Source organism: Myotis myotis, unplaced genomic scaffold, assembly GCF_014108235.1.
Source record: "Myotis myotis isolate mMyoMyo1 unplaced genomic scaffold, mMyoMyo1.p scaffold_m19_p_11, whole genome shotgun sequence".
Classification (NCBI taxonomy): Eukaryota; Metazoa; Chordata; class Mammalia; order Chiroptera; family Vespertilionidae; genus Myotis; species Myotis myotis.
In genome coordinates, this window is record NW_023416315.1 from 62,121,595 (window position 1) to 62,138,407 (window position 16,813).

The 16,813-nt window shown below is 40.4% G+C and overlaps 1 protein-coding gene across 1 annotated transcript; it reads right to left on the reverse strand.

Annotated features, from left to right (window-relative positions):
* Positions 1-6,956: 6,956 nt before the first annotated feature.
* SSMEM1 (serine rich single-pass membrane protein 1) lies at positions 6,957-14,743 on the reverse strand. Its single transcript, XM_036327039.1, has 3 exons — positions 14,561-14,743; positions 9,397-9,451; positions 6,957-7,498 (listed from the first exon to the last, which is right to left on the reverse strand). Exons 1-3 carry the CDS (start codon positions 14,741-14,743, stop codon positions 7,008-7,010), a joined length of 729 nt encoding a protein of 242 aa, XP_036182932.1. The 3' UTR covers positions 6,957-7,007.
* Positions 14,744-16,813: the final 2,070 nt, after the last annotated feature.

Sequence of the window (16,813 nt, forward strand, 5' to 3'; positions counted from 1 at the left end):
TCATTGACGGACCGCATTGCCATGGTTGGCTTAAACAATCAGGACCTAATTCCAAGTCTTTAAGGGAGGTGGAACAACGGAACAAAAATGAGGGTCTGCTTGAATGGAAGGAAAACAATCAAAGGAGGCTGCCACAGACCCTTTTTGCAGCTGAAGGGGTGCAATCAGAGAAGAGAGACAAAAAGACCCCGGCCCTAAGTGGCATTTCTCCAAGCCCCTTTGTCTCTTACTCAACTCTGACCTGCCAGTCAGTCTTACTAACCCTGGCTGCAGACCCTTCCACTGGGGCCTGGTTTTTATCTCCTCGTTTCCCCCTTTTGATTTACACTAATTAGTAGCAGGGTTGGCTCCCTGCCTGCTGTTCTCACTGCTAAATCAGGATTTTGAACACATGAAACTTCATGGTGAGAGAGGGCCCTAATAAACAAAGACAATTATGGACAACAGACCCCTGTAATAAGGCAGCTTGAGGAACTGCCTGTGAAAGAAGCCAAGCTCAGAAGATTTAAAAAAAAAAAAAAGATAAGGACAAGAAAACAGTATGGCCCAGGATTATAACATTTTTGTTTTTTAGTTTCTCGTGGTTTTTTTTTAGAGCATATTATGTATTTCCTTGGGTGCACTAAGTGGATATTTGCAATGAGAAATGTAATTCGTAAAAGGACAAGTATATTTTTTTTCATAATGCATCTTCCAACTTCTCTAGGCCTCTCCAAAAACTTCCAGTTGGCATTAAAGAAAAAATCAGTTTTCTATTTTCATCTGTACCTTTGTTAAATTTAGATTAAAAGTGCAACTCCTTTTTACAACAGAAAAGTGACTATAATCTAATATTGTTGATATATAATAGGTACCAAAAAAAAAAAAAGCATTTTCTCCCTTTATCTCCTTCCCACCCCCACATGTTTGTGCCCTTCTCTCAAGTACCTCTGTGACCACATGTTCCTGACGGAGAGAATACCCAGGTGGCCTCGCACTTGGAAACTTGTCAGATGTTATTCAAAGCAATAAAGAACACATCATACAAGTCTCTGGTATATTGTTACAGGGAGACCCTATTTAGAATCCACTAATTGGGAATTTGTAATAATTTAAGGAGGGGCTGGCTGAAGTTAACCTTTGTACTATCTATGCAAAAAAAAAAAAAAAAGAGTTCACTAAAGTTTTGAATAGGGTAAACAAGATTGGAAGGGGAATAATTATCTACTTAAAAGAACCAGTTGTTTTGAAAAGCTTTAGAAGTATCCTTTTACATACAAACAGGGTAATTATGATTTAAACAAAGGCTGGCCTGTTTCTAAGGCTTCTTTGAAATGTCAATTACAAATTATGCTTGTCTATTCACCAAGGCTAAGCCCACCCCTGTGTACCAGGCAACAGTTGGTTAGCTTGCTTCCACTTACGCTATATAAAAATAATAAACCTTAAATTCTTTTAAAATAGTCGAATTCAGTTCAGGCTTTTCACTGATCTAAACAGTTGGTCCATCCTATAGTACGGATCAGTGGTTCTCAACCTTCTGGCCCTTTAAGTACAGTTCCTCATGTGATGCAACCATAAAATTATTTTTGTTGCTACTTCATAACTGTAATGTTGCTACTGTTATGAACCATAATGTAAATATCTGATATGCAAGATGGTCTTAGGCAACCCCTGTGAAAGGGTCGTTCGACCGCCAAAGGGGTCGCGACCCACAGGTTGAGAACCGCTGGTATGGATGATGATTTTACTAATGGCTAGCGTACAACCATCAAAAATGCAGTGACAACTGCCTTCACTCACTCAGTGGAAGAGCTGGTTAATACCGAAAATCTGCAAAGAAAGCTACTCTGAGCACTGGCTTTGTGGGGCTTCTTTTCTTGCCATAGTAAGAAACACATTTCAAATTGCAACTGAATACACACACACTGGAGCAGAGACAATACTTACCCTTATTATGTGCAATACTCTGTTATTTTCTACTTACTTTCTAATAAATGCTAGTCACAACCCACTAAATTTGATTTCACACTCTATTAATGGGTGGCTGTTTTGGAAACTACTCTAGCATCTGCTGGGAGATAGTATTCCTTCCTGGGAGAAAGGGATGGCAGTGGGGAAGAGCAGTGGTTGCTACCTGGTTTTCTGGATGTTGTCCTCTCCCCATTCTCCTCTCAAATCCTTGGTCATCAACCTCACTGCCTCTTATACCTTGACTAGTGGCCCAGTGCATGAAATTCGTGCACAGGGGGTGGGGGCAGCATCCCTCAGTCTGGCCTGCACCCTCTTGAAATGCAGGACCGCTGGCTCCTAACTGCTCGCCTGCCTGCCTGCCTGCCTGATCGCCCCTAACCGCCTCTGCCTTGGCCCCGCCACCATGGCTTTGTCCGGAAGGACATCCGGAAGGTCTCTTGGAAGGCCTCCCAGTCTAATTAGCATATTACCCTTTTATTAGTATAGATACTCAGTGCAAAGTTCATTCTTACCCTCACCAACCTTTCCAGCTAATTTTCTATTCCCCCCCCCTTCCCCCCCCCCCCCCCCCCAAAAGACCCTATGTTGTACAGCCTCTCCACTCAACAGTGTGAGCCCTCTCCAGCTTTACTAAACTGCTCCCATGGCTGCTTGGTTTCTGACTCTGCTCCATTTTCCATTAACAGGCCCCTGTTCACTTTGGATTCAGTTTGGTATTTGGTATAGCTCTCCCAAGTTCTTATCTAATCGCTCTCCATTGAGAACACAGATAATGTATTATCATCATGGTAAAAACAAAATCTTTGTGGTCAGACAAGACCCAGCTCCCCCACACTCACCAGCTGTATGACCTTGGGTATATCATTTAATTTCCCTAAGCCTCAGTTTCCTTATCCATATAATTGGGAAAAGATGTATTCTGCAGGCTTGTGAAGGGTAAATAATCTTTACAAAATGCTTACCTCGGTGCTTGGCATATGGCAAGCACTCTCTAAATGTTAGTGTTATCAGTATTATTGTTGTTGTTGTTGTTTAGATTTTACCTACTAGCTCATTTCTCCTGCCACCAAATCCACACCACCCAGTCCTCAAGGGCAGATACTGGTTCAGAGCTTGAGCCTATCTGTCTGGTGCCATAGTTTCCAGCTACCCCAACCCTCTCCAATCACCTACCATGTGTATATTCGCATTCTTCACTACATCCATCTTTGTTGGACTTTTCCCTGCATCACATAGCTCCCTGCATGGCAATTCCTGACAAGAATGATGGTGTTTGATGTAAGTGGACATTGCCGCAGATGTCAGTTCTGCAGTTAGCTGCATGGAAGGGCCACAGCTAGGAGGCAAGCCCAGGGATTCCATGCCACCCAAACAGGTTGCAACCAGACAGCCTCGTTTATCCCATTTACCAAGGGGGAACTGAAGAGAAGTTATGCAGCTCAGGGACCCCCACCCTGATAGCCCACACCAGACTGCATACAAGCAACATCCAGCCAAGACTAGAGTTTGCAGCCCTGGTTCCATGAACTGTCTCCCACATCAATGGCTCTGTACCTTGCTCATTAATTCCATTCCAACATGCCTAGCTATGCTTTCGCTCCTCATCCCACGCCTTTGCCTTAGTCCAGTGGTTCTCAACCTGTGGGTCGAGACCCCTTTGGGGGTCGAACAACCCTTTCACAGGGGTCGCCTAAATACATCCTGCATATCAGATATTTACATTATGATTCATAACAGTAGCAAAATTACAGTTATGAAATAGCAACGAAAATAATTTTATGGTTGGGGGTCACCACAACATGAGGAACTGTATTAAAGGGTCGAGGCATTAGGAAGGTTGAGAACCACTGCCTTAGTCCTTTGATCCAGTGGATCTCTTTCCTTGGCTTTGTTTGGCCTGTTTTTAGTTTAATGTACTCACAGATTACCCTAGTTAATCCCCTCATACTTACAGGCCCTGGTTTATCTCAACCCTAATTCCTTCTTACTCTAGGTGGCTGTCTTTTACCCTCTAACTCTGATCTGTTCTAGCCCTATGGATAAGACCATAAAAAGTAAGTCTTTGATATAAATGACTCTTCAGAAAATAGTGTCATTGGTTTATATTCTAAACCCACAAGCAAGACATTTGGGACATGTTCCCTTACTCTGTTATCTAGATAATAGTCATCTTTTCCTGGTAAGATTATATCTGCTTAGACATCACTTATGGCTGTATAGGAGGTAGTGATTAACTTACCTTAAAATCAGGATCTTCCATCTTCAGAGAATAATGGTTAAGTCATAGTAATTAAGAGCTCAAACTCTGAAGCCAGAATACTTGGGTCTAAATCCTGCCTCTGCAAACTACGACTATATTTTTACTTGTCTTTTGTGTTTTGTGTTGGTGCTCTTTAGATAAACAAAATAAGATCTTGATCTTATCAAGTTAGAAATATCATACTTATTTATTAAGTTTTAGATGTTGGCCTCTGCCCTGCTTTCTCTGTCACCTAGCTTTCCTCAACTCCTCCTTTTTGAATTTGTGCATCCCTTGGTATATCTATTCAACTGCATTATTTTTTTTTAAATATATATTTTATTGATTTTTTACAGAGAGGAAGGGAGAGAGATAGAGAGTTAGAAACATCAATCAGCTGCCTCCTGCACATCTCCCACTGGGGATGTGCCCACAACCCAGGTACATGCCCTTGACCGGAATCGAACCTGGGACCTTTCAGTCCGCAGGCCAATGCTCTATCCACTGAGCCAAACCGGTTTTGGCCCAACTGCATTATTTATCTGTCATGTCTGGCACTGTGCTGGGTCACAGAAATACAAAGGTGACAAATCATGGACTCTACCTTTAAGGGTATGCATATATGCATATACAGAAGTGGGTAAAAGTAAGTTTACAGTTGAGTACATGAAACAGAGAGTGAATAAAGCTACTGTAATAATCATAACCTGCATGTATTTTTCCATACAAACTGTAAACCTACTTTTGCCAACATATATATACATATGTAATATATATATAACTAACAAACACATTCATTAAAATATTAAGGATGCTGAGATGGAGGACTTTTCAATGTGCACTGGAGCATTAGAAAGGGCCTAGTGAGTTTGCCTGAGGGAACACAGTGGAGGAGGGTGTGGAGAAGTAAAGGACATCTACATGGAAAAGGTAGACCAGTTTCAATTGTGAGGCAATCTGAATAAGACAGTCTCCTCAAATAAGCTCAGAAATAGCCCCCATGTCCTGGACTCTAATAGCCTATTGGACTCTAGTTCTGATGGTTGAGGCTCCCACATTGCCCTCCTAGTCTCTGTTGTACAGCAATCAGTTAAGGAAGCTGCTGTTATCAGTGACTCATGAGCCCTGTGTCAGAGCTCTGTGATCTTCCCTCCCATAAAAGGCTCAGTCCTTATGTTGCAATCTTTATCATATGTAGTACTTAAGTCCTCCCCTAAGACCTAAAGCCCTTCTTTGAACTAGCTTAATGACCAGAGTCTCTGCTGCTTATCAATCCTGGCCAGCCCTCTTCTCTGGAATCTGGGTTTCATTTTCTATCCCAGCTGGGTTCTGCCATTAGAGAGTGATAGCCAGAATGGCCACCCTCTCCCCTAGGCCTACTGAGTTGCCCACTGCTGGGATCCCCAGTTAACTGGAAAGCCCAGCCCCAACTATGTCTAGGTTACAGCTAACTTTCAACAAAGATCAAACTTTAAGTCAGGCTCTTCTGAGCCCTCTTGTTGACCAGATCTCAACTCGGTTGTCTATCCTATCTTTGGCCTGTCCAGCCCAGTTTTAGCAAAAATACTAAGTAGGTTTAGTGAGTGTCCCATCCACCCTTGAGCTCTGATCACCCTTGACATCTGATCGAGTTCCTCATCTTCCATCTTTGATGTGTAAGTCCTTGGTCTGCCTTCACCAAGAATTCTATTAGGTTAGTTTAGCAGAAACCCCTTATCCTTGATGTTTCCTCCTAATGATTTCTATTCACTGACCCCCTTACCCTGTTCCTTGGCTATAAATCATGGCGTGTCCTTGCTGTATTTGGAGTTGAGCTTGATTTCTCTCCTCTATTGCAATAGATTTGACCCCTGTAACAATAGTGTTGAATAAAGTCTTCCTTACCATAGTGTCAGAATAAATTTTTTTTTTAACATTTGCCATGCCCTTTGGACAATAACAATGGATAGCCCATGGGCCAGCTGCCCTTCTAGGTCTACCTTCCCTCCTTGGTCTACTCCAAGAATCAGAGATCTTATTCCAGGCTCTTGAGCTCCTCCTCCTCACCAGCCTCCAGCTGACGCATGTGCAGCAATACAGCCCAGATAGAGTTAGTCACCTGAAACTATGGACCTTGAGAATATGGGCCAATTCTATTCTAACCAACTTCACTTAACTCATTGTCAGTCAGATCATCAAAACATATGAATAATTGTAAATGGTTCTGAACATAAATATATTTTTAAAGAGCTTCCTTAAACAAAAAACATTTACTCAAGGGATAAAATATCTGTCTTGTGCTCTTTTGAATAAAAAAAGATAGTGGATGCAGATCTCTGATTCTCCAATGGTGCCATGAACAAATTCATTGGCCTGTTTTTGGATAATTATTTGAAATTTTATCTCTTGGGTTCCAAGTATTTTTGTTGTTGTTGTTGTTTTAATTTTTTTTTTTTTAATCCTCACCCAAGGATCTTTTTCCATTGAATTTTTAGAGGTGGAAGAGAGAGGGAAAGACAGACAGAAATATTGACGTGAGAGAAACACATGGATTGAGATTGGTTGCCTCCTGGTAGGTTGCCAACCAGGGCCAGTGCTGGGGAGGAGCCTGCAACCGGGGAGAAGCCTGCAACCAAAGTACATGCCCTTGACGGGAATTGAACCCGGGACCCTTTGGTCTGCAGGCTGATGCTCTATCCACTGAGCCAAAACAGCTAGGGTTTTGTTGTTAATAGAGAGACTTTATTATAAAAAGCCTCCTCACCTACAGCTCTGGTGATTTTTCATGTTTTATCTCTTTCATTTAGCTTCAAATAAGGTAAAGACTCGATAAAATTCAAAATTTACTGAATTTTGTGTTAATCTCAGGTACAGAATTTTCCTCTTGAATATCTCCCTTCTTTGGGGCTGTTGCTGTTGTGTTTTGAAGGAAATGGCGTGTCAACCATTCATTGGTTCTCATGGCTTTGCAGTGGAGGCAGGGCCTTTCCCTGATTTGGTAGCTTCCCACACTCTTTTGCCTCTGAACTGTTTTTCTTTTAATACCGGCTGGTGATGGGTGCTCATTTTCACTCTCCTTCCACGAGGAGGCTCCGGAGTCAGATTCTTCACTGTCATACTCAGTAGTATCACTGTCAGGCTGGGTCTGATTCACCTGGCTGAACTGAGAATGGTGCATAGATCGTCTTCGTTTAAGATAGGCATTTACCAAAGCCACTTCTGAGTCAGTTATAGGAGTAAGCTGGATCTGCTTTGGTTTTTTCATCTTTTGTGGAGAGTCCCAGGCACCATCTTTGTTTTGCCACTTACGGGAAGTATCTTTGCTTGCTAACAATCAATGAAACAAATCAACAAGTTAGGCACATTGTTGGTTACCATACCTTCACATTACCTAAGAGCCTATAACATGTGTGGGCTCACTCTTAGTTGCCATTTGCCAAGCCACCACTTTTCTCCACTTACTTGCAAGTGTTGGCAGCTGACGGCATTTTCCAGTACCATACCAGATCTTCCAAATACCAGAAGGTCAAATAGATGCTTGACATATGACTTTTGAAGTTTCATGAGCCCTGATATAAGATCAGGGGGAAAATCTCTAAACTTTTCCAGAGAAGGACCCTTTTCTCCTTTGAAGTCTTAAAGATTCACGTGTTTATATGAATGTGATTTGGATAGCAGGAAACTAAAAAGAATCTTTTCTTTATACAGTGGTGTACTGGAATTGGCTGGTCAATAACTTAGTTAAGCTTTCAGAAATTTTGTGAGATAGTTGTTAAACACAGACATTAGTAAAAAATTAAACTATCAACATTTACCATTACATCAATTTATTACAAATAAACATAATGCTCAAAACATCACTTCCTAATTATTTTATTACATTTTATTATGATGTATGCTCTTGAAGCTATTTGTCTGTTGTTGGGTGTTGGAAATACCACATAATGATGTGCTACTGTGCATCATTGACATATTAGTGACTTGAAATCAGTTTGGGAAGGATAAAAATCAACAAGAGCCAAAAGTCAGGCATTGTTTTATGGTTTTGTTGACTGTCTAGGTTTAAAGTGATGGAGAAGATGGTACTAACCTAGATTTACATTTAAAAGTATCATGCCTATAGCCACTACATTGAGAATAGCACCTCCAAAAAATAAGGAAATATTCTTCCAGAATATTCTAAAGCTATTATCCAATTTGCCAAGAAGTCACTCACATCATTGACAACCAAGTTAAGTTCCAAGATACATCTTGTTTCTTTCATATTACTCTTTAGGGAAAGTAACATTCATAATGGAACTATACTTGTTGATCAATTGCAGACATAAGTTGGCTAAGGATGCAAGAGTCTGGTAAAAATCAAGGAAAGTATTTTGTGAGAATCAGTGGTCTCTATGGAATTTACCATAAAGAGTATTATATATTTTACTAGAGGCCCGATGCATGAAATTCATGCGTGGGGGGGGTGGGTTCCCTCAGCCCAGCCTGCTCCCTCTCTTGCAATCTGGGACCCCTCGCTCCTAACCGCCCTCCTGCTTGCTCCTTACCACTTGGCTCACTGCTCCTTAGCCCTGCCATGGAGGCAGGAGAGGCTACCGCCACCACAGCTGTGCTCGCCAGCCATGAGCCTAACTTCTGAGTAGTGCTCCCCCTGTGGGAGCACACTGACCACCAGAGGGAAGCTCCTGCATTGAGTGTCTGTCCCTTGGTGGTCAGTGTGCGTAATAGCGACCAGTCATTCTGGTCATCCGGTTGTTCCACCCTAATGGTCGCTGGGTTTTTATTATACAGATTATTTGTAAATTACGTTATATACATCCTTTATATTTAATTTTTTTTAAATGTATACACACATCTTTGGAGAGTCGTTTGTTAAACATTTTCCAGCACATAACTGCTTATGGGTTATTGAAAAAGATGTTATTTACAGCTCATAATCCTGTAGTAACACTAACCATAAGTGTATGTAAAAAGGAAGCTGTGTGAAGGGAGAATGCTGAGGAATGAAAAGAACTTGAGCTTTACCTACCAGTAATTCATAGCCCCTACTAAATTACAGCAGCTAAATTATCCTGCACTAAAGCAAGGGGCTTGTCCAATAAGCTGCCACAGGCCTTGGGGAGGCCCTATAACACGCTTGGCTGTTCACCTCTGTTGCCTGCTTTCCACACTTGCAACATAGTTCTCTCATCAAAGTCCAATACTAAATATGCACCAACTCTTACCTTTGCTTACTGAAGTGCTTGTCCCACTATCTTCATCCTTTTTCTTCTCAGACATCTGTTTCAGAAATATAGATTAGTGATGGTGACCTTACATCATACACACCCTCAGATCATTCACACCCTCACAGTCCCAACTAATATGTACAGATGCAAAAGTTGCACAGTAAAGAAGGCTGATGGGGGAAAATGGACTCATCTGGAATGTGGTGCGGAAGGAAAACTCTATGGACACCCTGGACCACCAGAAAGATGAACAAGTGGGTCCTAGAGCACGTTTAACCTGAAACATTTCTGGAGGCAAAAATAACAAAAGTGAAGCTTTCCTATTTTGGGCACATCATAAGAAAGCAGAGAAAATAGAAAATAGCGGATTCTTCACTAGAAGGGCCAAATACGAGATGAATCGACTTCCGCAAAGAAGCCATAGGCATGAGTCTACAGCAGTGGAGCAGGGTTGCTGAGGACAGGACATTGTGGACACCACTCATTCATAGTGTCACCAGGAGTTGGAGTCACTCAATGGCACACACAACAGTCATCATAGTTGGTTGCCTTTCAGTTTCACTTCTGCTGCCCATTAGGAAGACTATACTTTGATAGCAGAATCTACCAAAATGTTTGAACCAAGCAAAAGGAACAAAGACTTGAGGGAAAATAATAATGATAAGGGGCTATAGGTTATAAAGTTTTTCTGTATTCATATTATAGAGAAATATCATTTAAAAAGAGATTTGATAGTACTATGATTAGTGTTTTAAATTGCTTAAAAAAAAAATTTTTAAGCCTCACTCGAGGATATTTTTTCCATTGATTTTTTAGATAGAGTGGGAGGGAGAGAAAGGAGGCGGGGGGAGAGAGAGAGAAACATCTATGTGAGAGAGACACATTGACGTGCCCTTGACTGGGAATCAAACCCGAGGCCCTTAAGTCCGAAATCTGATGCTCTAACACTGAGCAAAACCAGCTAGGACTATAAATTACTTTTTAAAGGGCATTTTATCAAGTCACATTATCAATAATTCTTTCAGATCTTTACCTCAATTCATAGACTTAGTATCTCCTAAATCCTTCAGAAACTTTCCTTCAAAATGCAACCAAAACATATATTATCTGTGAATATGGCAACCAGAATAAATAGATTTCTCTGAATAGTTCCAATTTCAAATATTCTGCCTAATACTCCATAAATGTATTTGTCCCATTTATCAGATCAGTCTCCCATTTTTTCATGCTGAAGATGGTTTTGTCAAATAATCCTATATAATAAGAGAGGAATATGCTAAATAAATGTTATAATATTAAGTTAAAAATCAAGATGCAAAGTTGTATATACAGTATGATCCCAAGTTAGCTAAAAATATGAAAAGAAAAAAGATTTTAAAGGATTCCAGGAGTGTTAGCAACGGCTAACTTTGAGTGGTAAAGTAATTTTTCCACTCTGAGGCATAATGACCAAGTGCATCACGACCAGATCACAGATCAGCAGAAGGGTGGGCCAGCGAGGTACGAGGTACAAGTGAGCTGCAGGAGAGCTACAGGATGGGGCAGGGCAGCAAACTATGGGGATGAGGGGAGAGAGGGGAGGGGGGAGGGGGAGGGGGGAGCTACAGGCCGGGCAGCAGCACCTACTGGCGCAAGGATTTGTGGTCAGGGCTACTGGTACAAATATAAAGCTCCTCCTCCTTCAGAATATATCAAAAATTTTAGGAATACTCATAACACTTTTGACACATAATTCTTCTGGGAACTTTTCACCAGGAAATAACCCCCCAAAGAGAAAAGGTTTTGTGTACAGAAATATTCATCACAGCGTAATTCAGATAATATAAAATGCAAAATTCAAAAATAGACATGGTTAATTAAATGCAGTATAATTATACGATCATATAATATATAGTTGTGGAGATGATTATGGTAAAAGTATGTTATAATATGAAGAAATAAATGTTATAATATTAAGTTAAAAATCAAGATGCAAAGTTGTATATACAGTATGATCACAAGTTAGCTAAAAATATGAAAAGAAAAAAGATTTTAAAGGATTCCAGGAGTGTTAGCAACGGCTAACTTTGAGTGGTAAAGTAATTTTTCCCCTCTAATTTTTTTAAATTGTCTAAATACAGAAAAAATGAATTTATGTAAAATCAAACACTCTTTGGGTTGAAAAGTGCCATACTTGGGTATTCATAATTGCAATCTAAGATCTTTGGCCCATTCCTTTCTCTTCTTTAAAATATATTTTTATTTATTTCAGAGAGGAAGGGAGAGGAAGAGATAGAAACATCAATGATGAGAATCATTGATCAGCTGTCCAAACAAACACTAAACAAATATATAAGCTAAACGCAGCATATATAGTCTCTGAAAGCAAAAGGTAAATGCATCTTCAAAAGTGGCAAATCCAGCCCTTGCCAGTGTGGCTCAGTTGGTTTCCCGGTCAAGGCACATACTGGGTTTGATCCCCAGTCAGGGCATGTATAGTAGGCAACCAAACAGTGTTTCTCATATTTTCTTTCTCTCTCTCTCTCTCCCTCCCCGCCCCCAACTAAAAATAATTTCTTAAAAAGTGGCAAATCCAGAGGAAATCAGTGTGCTTCATGTTTGAGGATAATTACCACCACACTTCCATCACACTTTTACCATTACTTCAAGGTTTGTAAATAAAGGCTTATAGTTTAGCAGAGAAAATGAAGTTCAAAGGGAAGGAAAAATTCCGTCCTCCTTGACTAGTCCTTATATGATTCTCAGATTTCAAATCTGGGACCCTTTAGAAGAAGCAGTTCAGCTGAACAAAATAAAAGATGAAACTTCTAAGATAATTAAGGTTTTAATTAGCACTGAATAAATTAATTCAACATTTCAACTATGCTTTGAAGCAAACAAATGATATGGCAGGAAACTTGGGTTTACTGCTCCCAAGTTTGTGTGAGATTGGACAAGTCACTTAATTTCTTTGGGCCTTATCAATTTTAAAAAGGATAGATAACTGATATCTAACTTGCTTACAAACAGGAGACTGGACCCTAAGCCAGTGGTCGGCACACCGTCGCTCGCGAGCCACATGCGGCTCTTTGGCCCCTTGAGTGTGGCTCTTCCACAAAATACCACGTGCGGGCGTGCACGTACAGTGCGATTGAAACTTCGTGGCCCATGCGCAGAAGTCGGTTTTCGGAAAGGAGATAGACGAAACAAGTATACAAGACGAGTGTGGATGGAGAGTTGGAAGGGGTCGACCTCAGCGAACGTACCTCAATCAGATTGAAGACTTTTTTAGCAAAGGCCAGCTTAGGAGTACCCTAATTAAGTTAATAACAATGTACCTACCTACATAGTTTAAGTTGAAAAAATTTGGCTCTCAAAAGAAATTTCAATCGTTGTCCTGTTGATATTTGGCTCTGTTGACTAATGCGTTTGCCGACCACTGGCCTATGCAATCTTGAGGTCCTAGAAGCTTGGGTCACTATGACTATGACAGAAGCAAGGGAGAAGAACACAACTTAGGTCTCTTAAGTGGTCTTCATGATGAAATTGCCAGGAATCAATTTCAATTTTTTGTTAATTTTCTAAAGTAGCTTTTCTTGCCAGACCAGACAAATTCAATAGACTTAGCTAGGGAGTCTAAGATATGTATAAGCTATCGCTTCTAAATCTCCTTTTGGCAAAGTATCTACCTTATGAAGCATTTAAACTTTAGATGAAACTTCTTAAGCCAAACCGGTTTGGCTCAGTGGATAGAGCGTCTGCCTGCAGACTGAAAGGTCCCAGGTTTGATTCCGGTCAAGGGCACGTACCTTGGTTGCGGGCACATCCCCAGTAGGAGGTGTGCAGGAGGCGGCTGGTCGATGTTTCTCTCTCATCAATGTTTCTAATCCTCTATCCCTCTCCCTTCCTCTCTGTAAAAAATCAATAAAATATATTTTTTTTTAAAAAAAAAACTTCTTAAGGGGGAAGACATGACGAGGGAAAGAGTCTTTGATTATTATAATGGAATCCAGCTGGCATAGACATAACAAACCTCTTCCTCTCCATCTAGAGCTGACATAGCACTCAGTCTAGCTGACCACCGACAGCCCAGGGTTCTGGCTGCAATGCTAAATGATGGTGGTTTGATTAATCGTCAACCTGGTATTAATGGCCAGCAAGGATCCCACGTCAGCGACTTACAAGAGCTTGGTCACAGTCATTTTTTATTGGAACATAACAGTTCTGATAAAATGAGCTACCTCATTCCTAAGAGGATGGTATTTTTTTCTGCTAGGAGGTGGTCTAGAGTAGCAACTTTAGTTCTGTTTAGTTTCATTTAGTTCTGTAGCTTATTCTATTCTGAGAGTATGTTGCCCCATTCTAAAATCCCCAAAGTATTACAACACATATCCAATAAATAAAACGACTTTTTTATTTGTAATTAAAATTACCTGGCTACACAAGGAATTTCAAGGTCATTAACCGGTAGGGAATTTATCCCAGCATTACACAGCATATTAACAAAGTACAAACCACCTCAATATCTCAAAATTGCAGATTTGTTATGGTGCAACCACAGACAAAACAAAAGTATGCAGTCACTAAGAATTCTGCTGTGTGAATATAATTTGGAGAAGTGTTACAATATCAAGTTAAAAAGCAGGATATGAAAATATACACTATAACATAAATGCTAACCATGTAAGATCAAAGATAGAGAAATGGAGAAATATATATTGTTATAGAGAAAAAGAAAAACTAGAACATACTACAAAACGTTAACAGTGGTTATCTCTAAGAAATAGGATTACAGTAGTTTAAATTTTCTTCTTCATCCTTTTCTATATTCTTGGATTCTCTAGAACAGCGGTTCTCAACCCTTTCACGGGGGTCGCCTAAGACCATCGGAAAACACATATATAATTACATATTGTTTTTGTGATTAATCACTATGCTTTAATTATATTCAATTTGTAACATTGAAATTGAGGGTCACCACAACATGAGGAACTGTATTAAAGGGTCGCGGCATTAGGAAGGTTGAGAACCACTGCTCTACAATAAGATTGTATTGTTTTTAAAACTATAAAACAAACTTTAAAAAAGTTGTTTCATCAAAGTAAAGTGAATTTTATTTTAATGAAAAAAAAACACCTAGTGTACAGTAAAGATATTATTTAAAATGAAAAGAATATCCTACCCAGAAAGGAGCTCGAGAGAAGAACATCAAGACCAATATAATGACAAAATACCAGAAGAGTAAGGTCCCTACTGCCCCGCAGGAATCATCCTGCCAGCACTCATGATCCTGACTTGGAATGCTAAAAGTTAGAGGTCTGGGGGGAGGATCCACTGCCCAAAATAAGGAAAGAAGTTCTCCCATGAGGGCTTCTTGCTTCAAAAGTAAAACATGCTGAGAGGGATGACAGTGACTGGGAAGTACTTCGCTCCACATGTATGACAACTTCCTTGACAACCTATTGTGACATACACTTCAGCAACTGTGACAGGAACTGACAAACCCTTCTTAGATTCCTAAATTTTTGGAGATTTACTTAAACTACTTTTATGAAAGTTTATGGTCTTTCCTCATAACTTAATATAGTGTGTTCTGCCTTATTTCCCCCATCCCTGAAATTTGTATATATAATAGACCCTTAAGCAACATTGGTTTGAATCACATGGGTCCACTTAATAGGATTTTTTTTTTTTTCAATAAATACCTGTAATGTTTTGATCTGCATTTGGGAGCCCAGGGATGCACAAAGCTGACTGTATGCACTGATCTATGCCATTTTCTATAGGGGATTTGAGCATTCTTGGATTTCGGTTTGGGACCCAAATCCCTGCAAATACTGAGAGTAGTTACGTTTTAGGGGAGTCAAAAGTTATACTTGGATTTTCTACTGTGAGGAGGTTGGTGCCCCTAACCCCCATTTTGTTCAATGGTCAATATAGTATTTTCTTTTTTAAATTGAATTTAGAGAGAGAGAGGAAAGGAGAGGGAGAGAGAGAGCCTCCTGCACACCCCCTACTAGGGATGGAGCCCCAAACCCAGGCATGTGCCCTGACCCAGAATCAAACTGGCCACCTCTTGGTGCATGGGACAACGCTCAGCCAATGAGCCACAATGGCCAGGGCTGTACTATATTTTCTTTACATGCCGTATTTTAATGTCTTTAAATCTTAGTCTCTGGAGTACTCATTTTATTCAGTCTCTTATGATTGTAAATTAACATACGCATTCTAATGCGTAATAGACTGAACTGTGTTCCCCAAAATTCATATGTTGAAGCTTTAATCTTCAATTTGTCTATAGAGACGGTGCTTTTAAACAGGTAATTAAGTTTAAATGAGGTCATAAGGGTGGGGCTCTAATCCGATATGACCGGTGACCTTATTAGAAGAGGAAGAGACAGTAAGGCTGTTCAAGCACAGAAAAAAAAAAAAAAAAAGGCCAGAGAGAAGGTGTCCATCTGTAAACCAAAGGAGACAAGCCCTAGGAGAAACCAGTTCTGCTGGAATCTTGATCTTAGACTTTTAACCTCCAAAACTGAAAAAAATTCTTTTGTGTAAGCCACCTAGTCTGTAGTGTTTTGTTAAGGCAACCCTAGCAAACGAATGTGTAATGCCAAGTAGCAGTAGTGCTCCTTATAAGCCTTGAATAAATGCACAGTAATTTATAGATTGCATTAAAAGGGAAATTATCCATGTGTCTGTTGTGAATGACATCAAATGTATACAATTTCTTCTTAGGTAAGAGCCAGACATGGGGTAAGGAGCAGCCTGGTATTCTCAATTTGACTGTACATAGAACCCTTTCACTTTGAACAATTTTCAAGTTAGTTCATCTCTCTATCTAAAACTAGAGCAAAACACCATTGCTATTAAGACAATCTAAAAATTATAAAAATCCCACTCTAAAAAAAAAATCTCTCAGATCTGTAAAACCACAGCATACCTTCATTTTCTCAATATGCAATACCACAAGGAAACGTCATTTTCTTCTATTGGACTTTAGGAACATTTTAAGAAAAATTTTGGTCTTTGGGACTTGCATGATGTAACAATTCACTAGCTTGTGATATGGGGTGTTTTTATTAGGGGCACGCTTCTCTGCATCCTCAAGGGCACGTCCTCAGGCCCTGCCCATTCTGATGGTTGTCTGCCTGAGGCCTGTTGCTTCCTCCAGGCAGCTAGTGGGGAGCCCGACCTGGGCCCAGGTGCCTCCCAATCATCTGCCCTCCTTCCCCCAGCAGAGCTCCTGGAGGCAGTCATCAGAGCGCTTTTACTTACACCCCTGCATGGTTCGGCGACACACTGCAGGCGTTTATATTTGTTCAATAAAACCAAACTGGCCAAAACCGGTTTGGCTCAGTGGATAGAGCGTCGGCCTGCGGACTGAAAGGTCCCAGGTTCGATTCCGGTCAAGGGCATGTACCTGGGTTGCGGG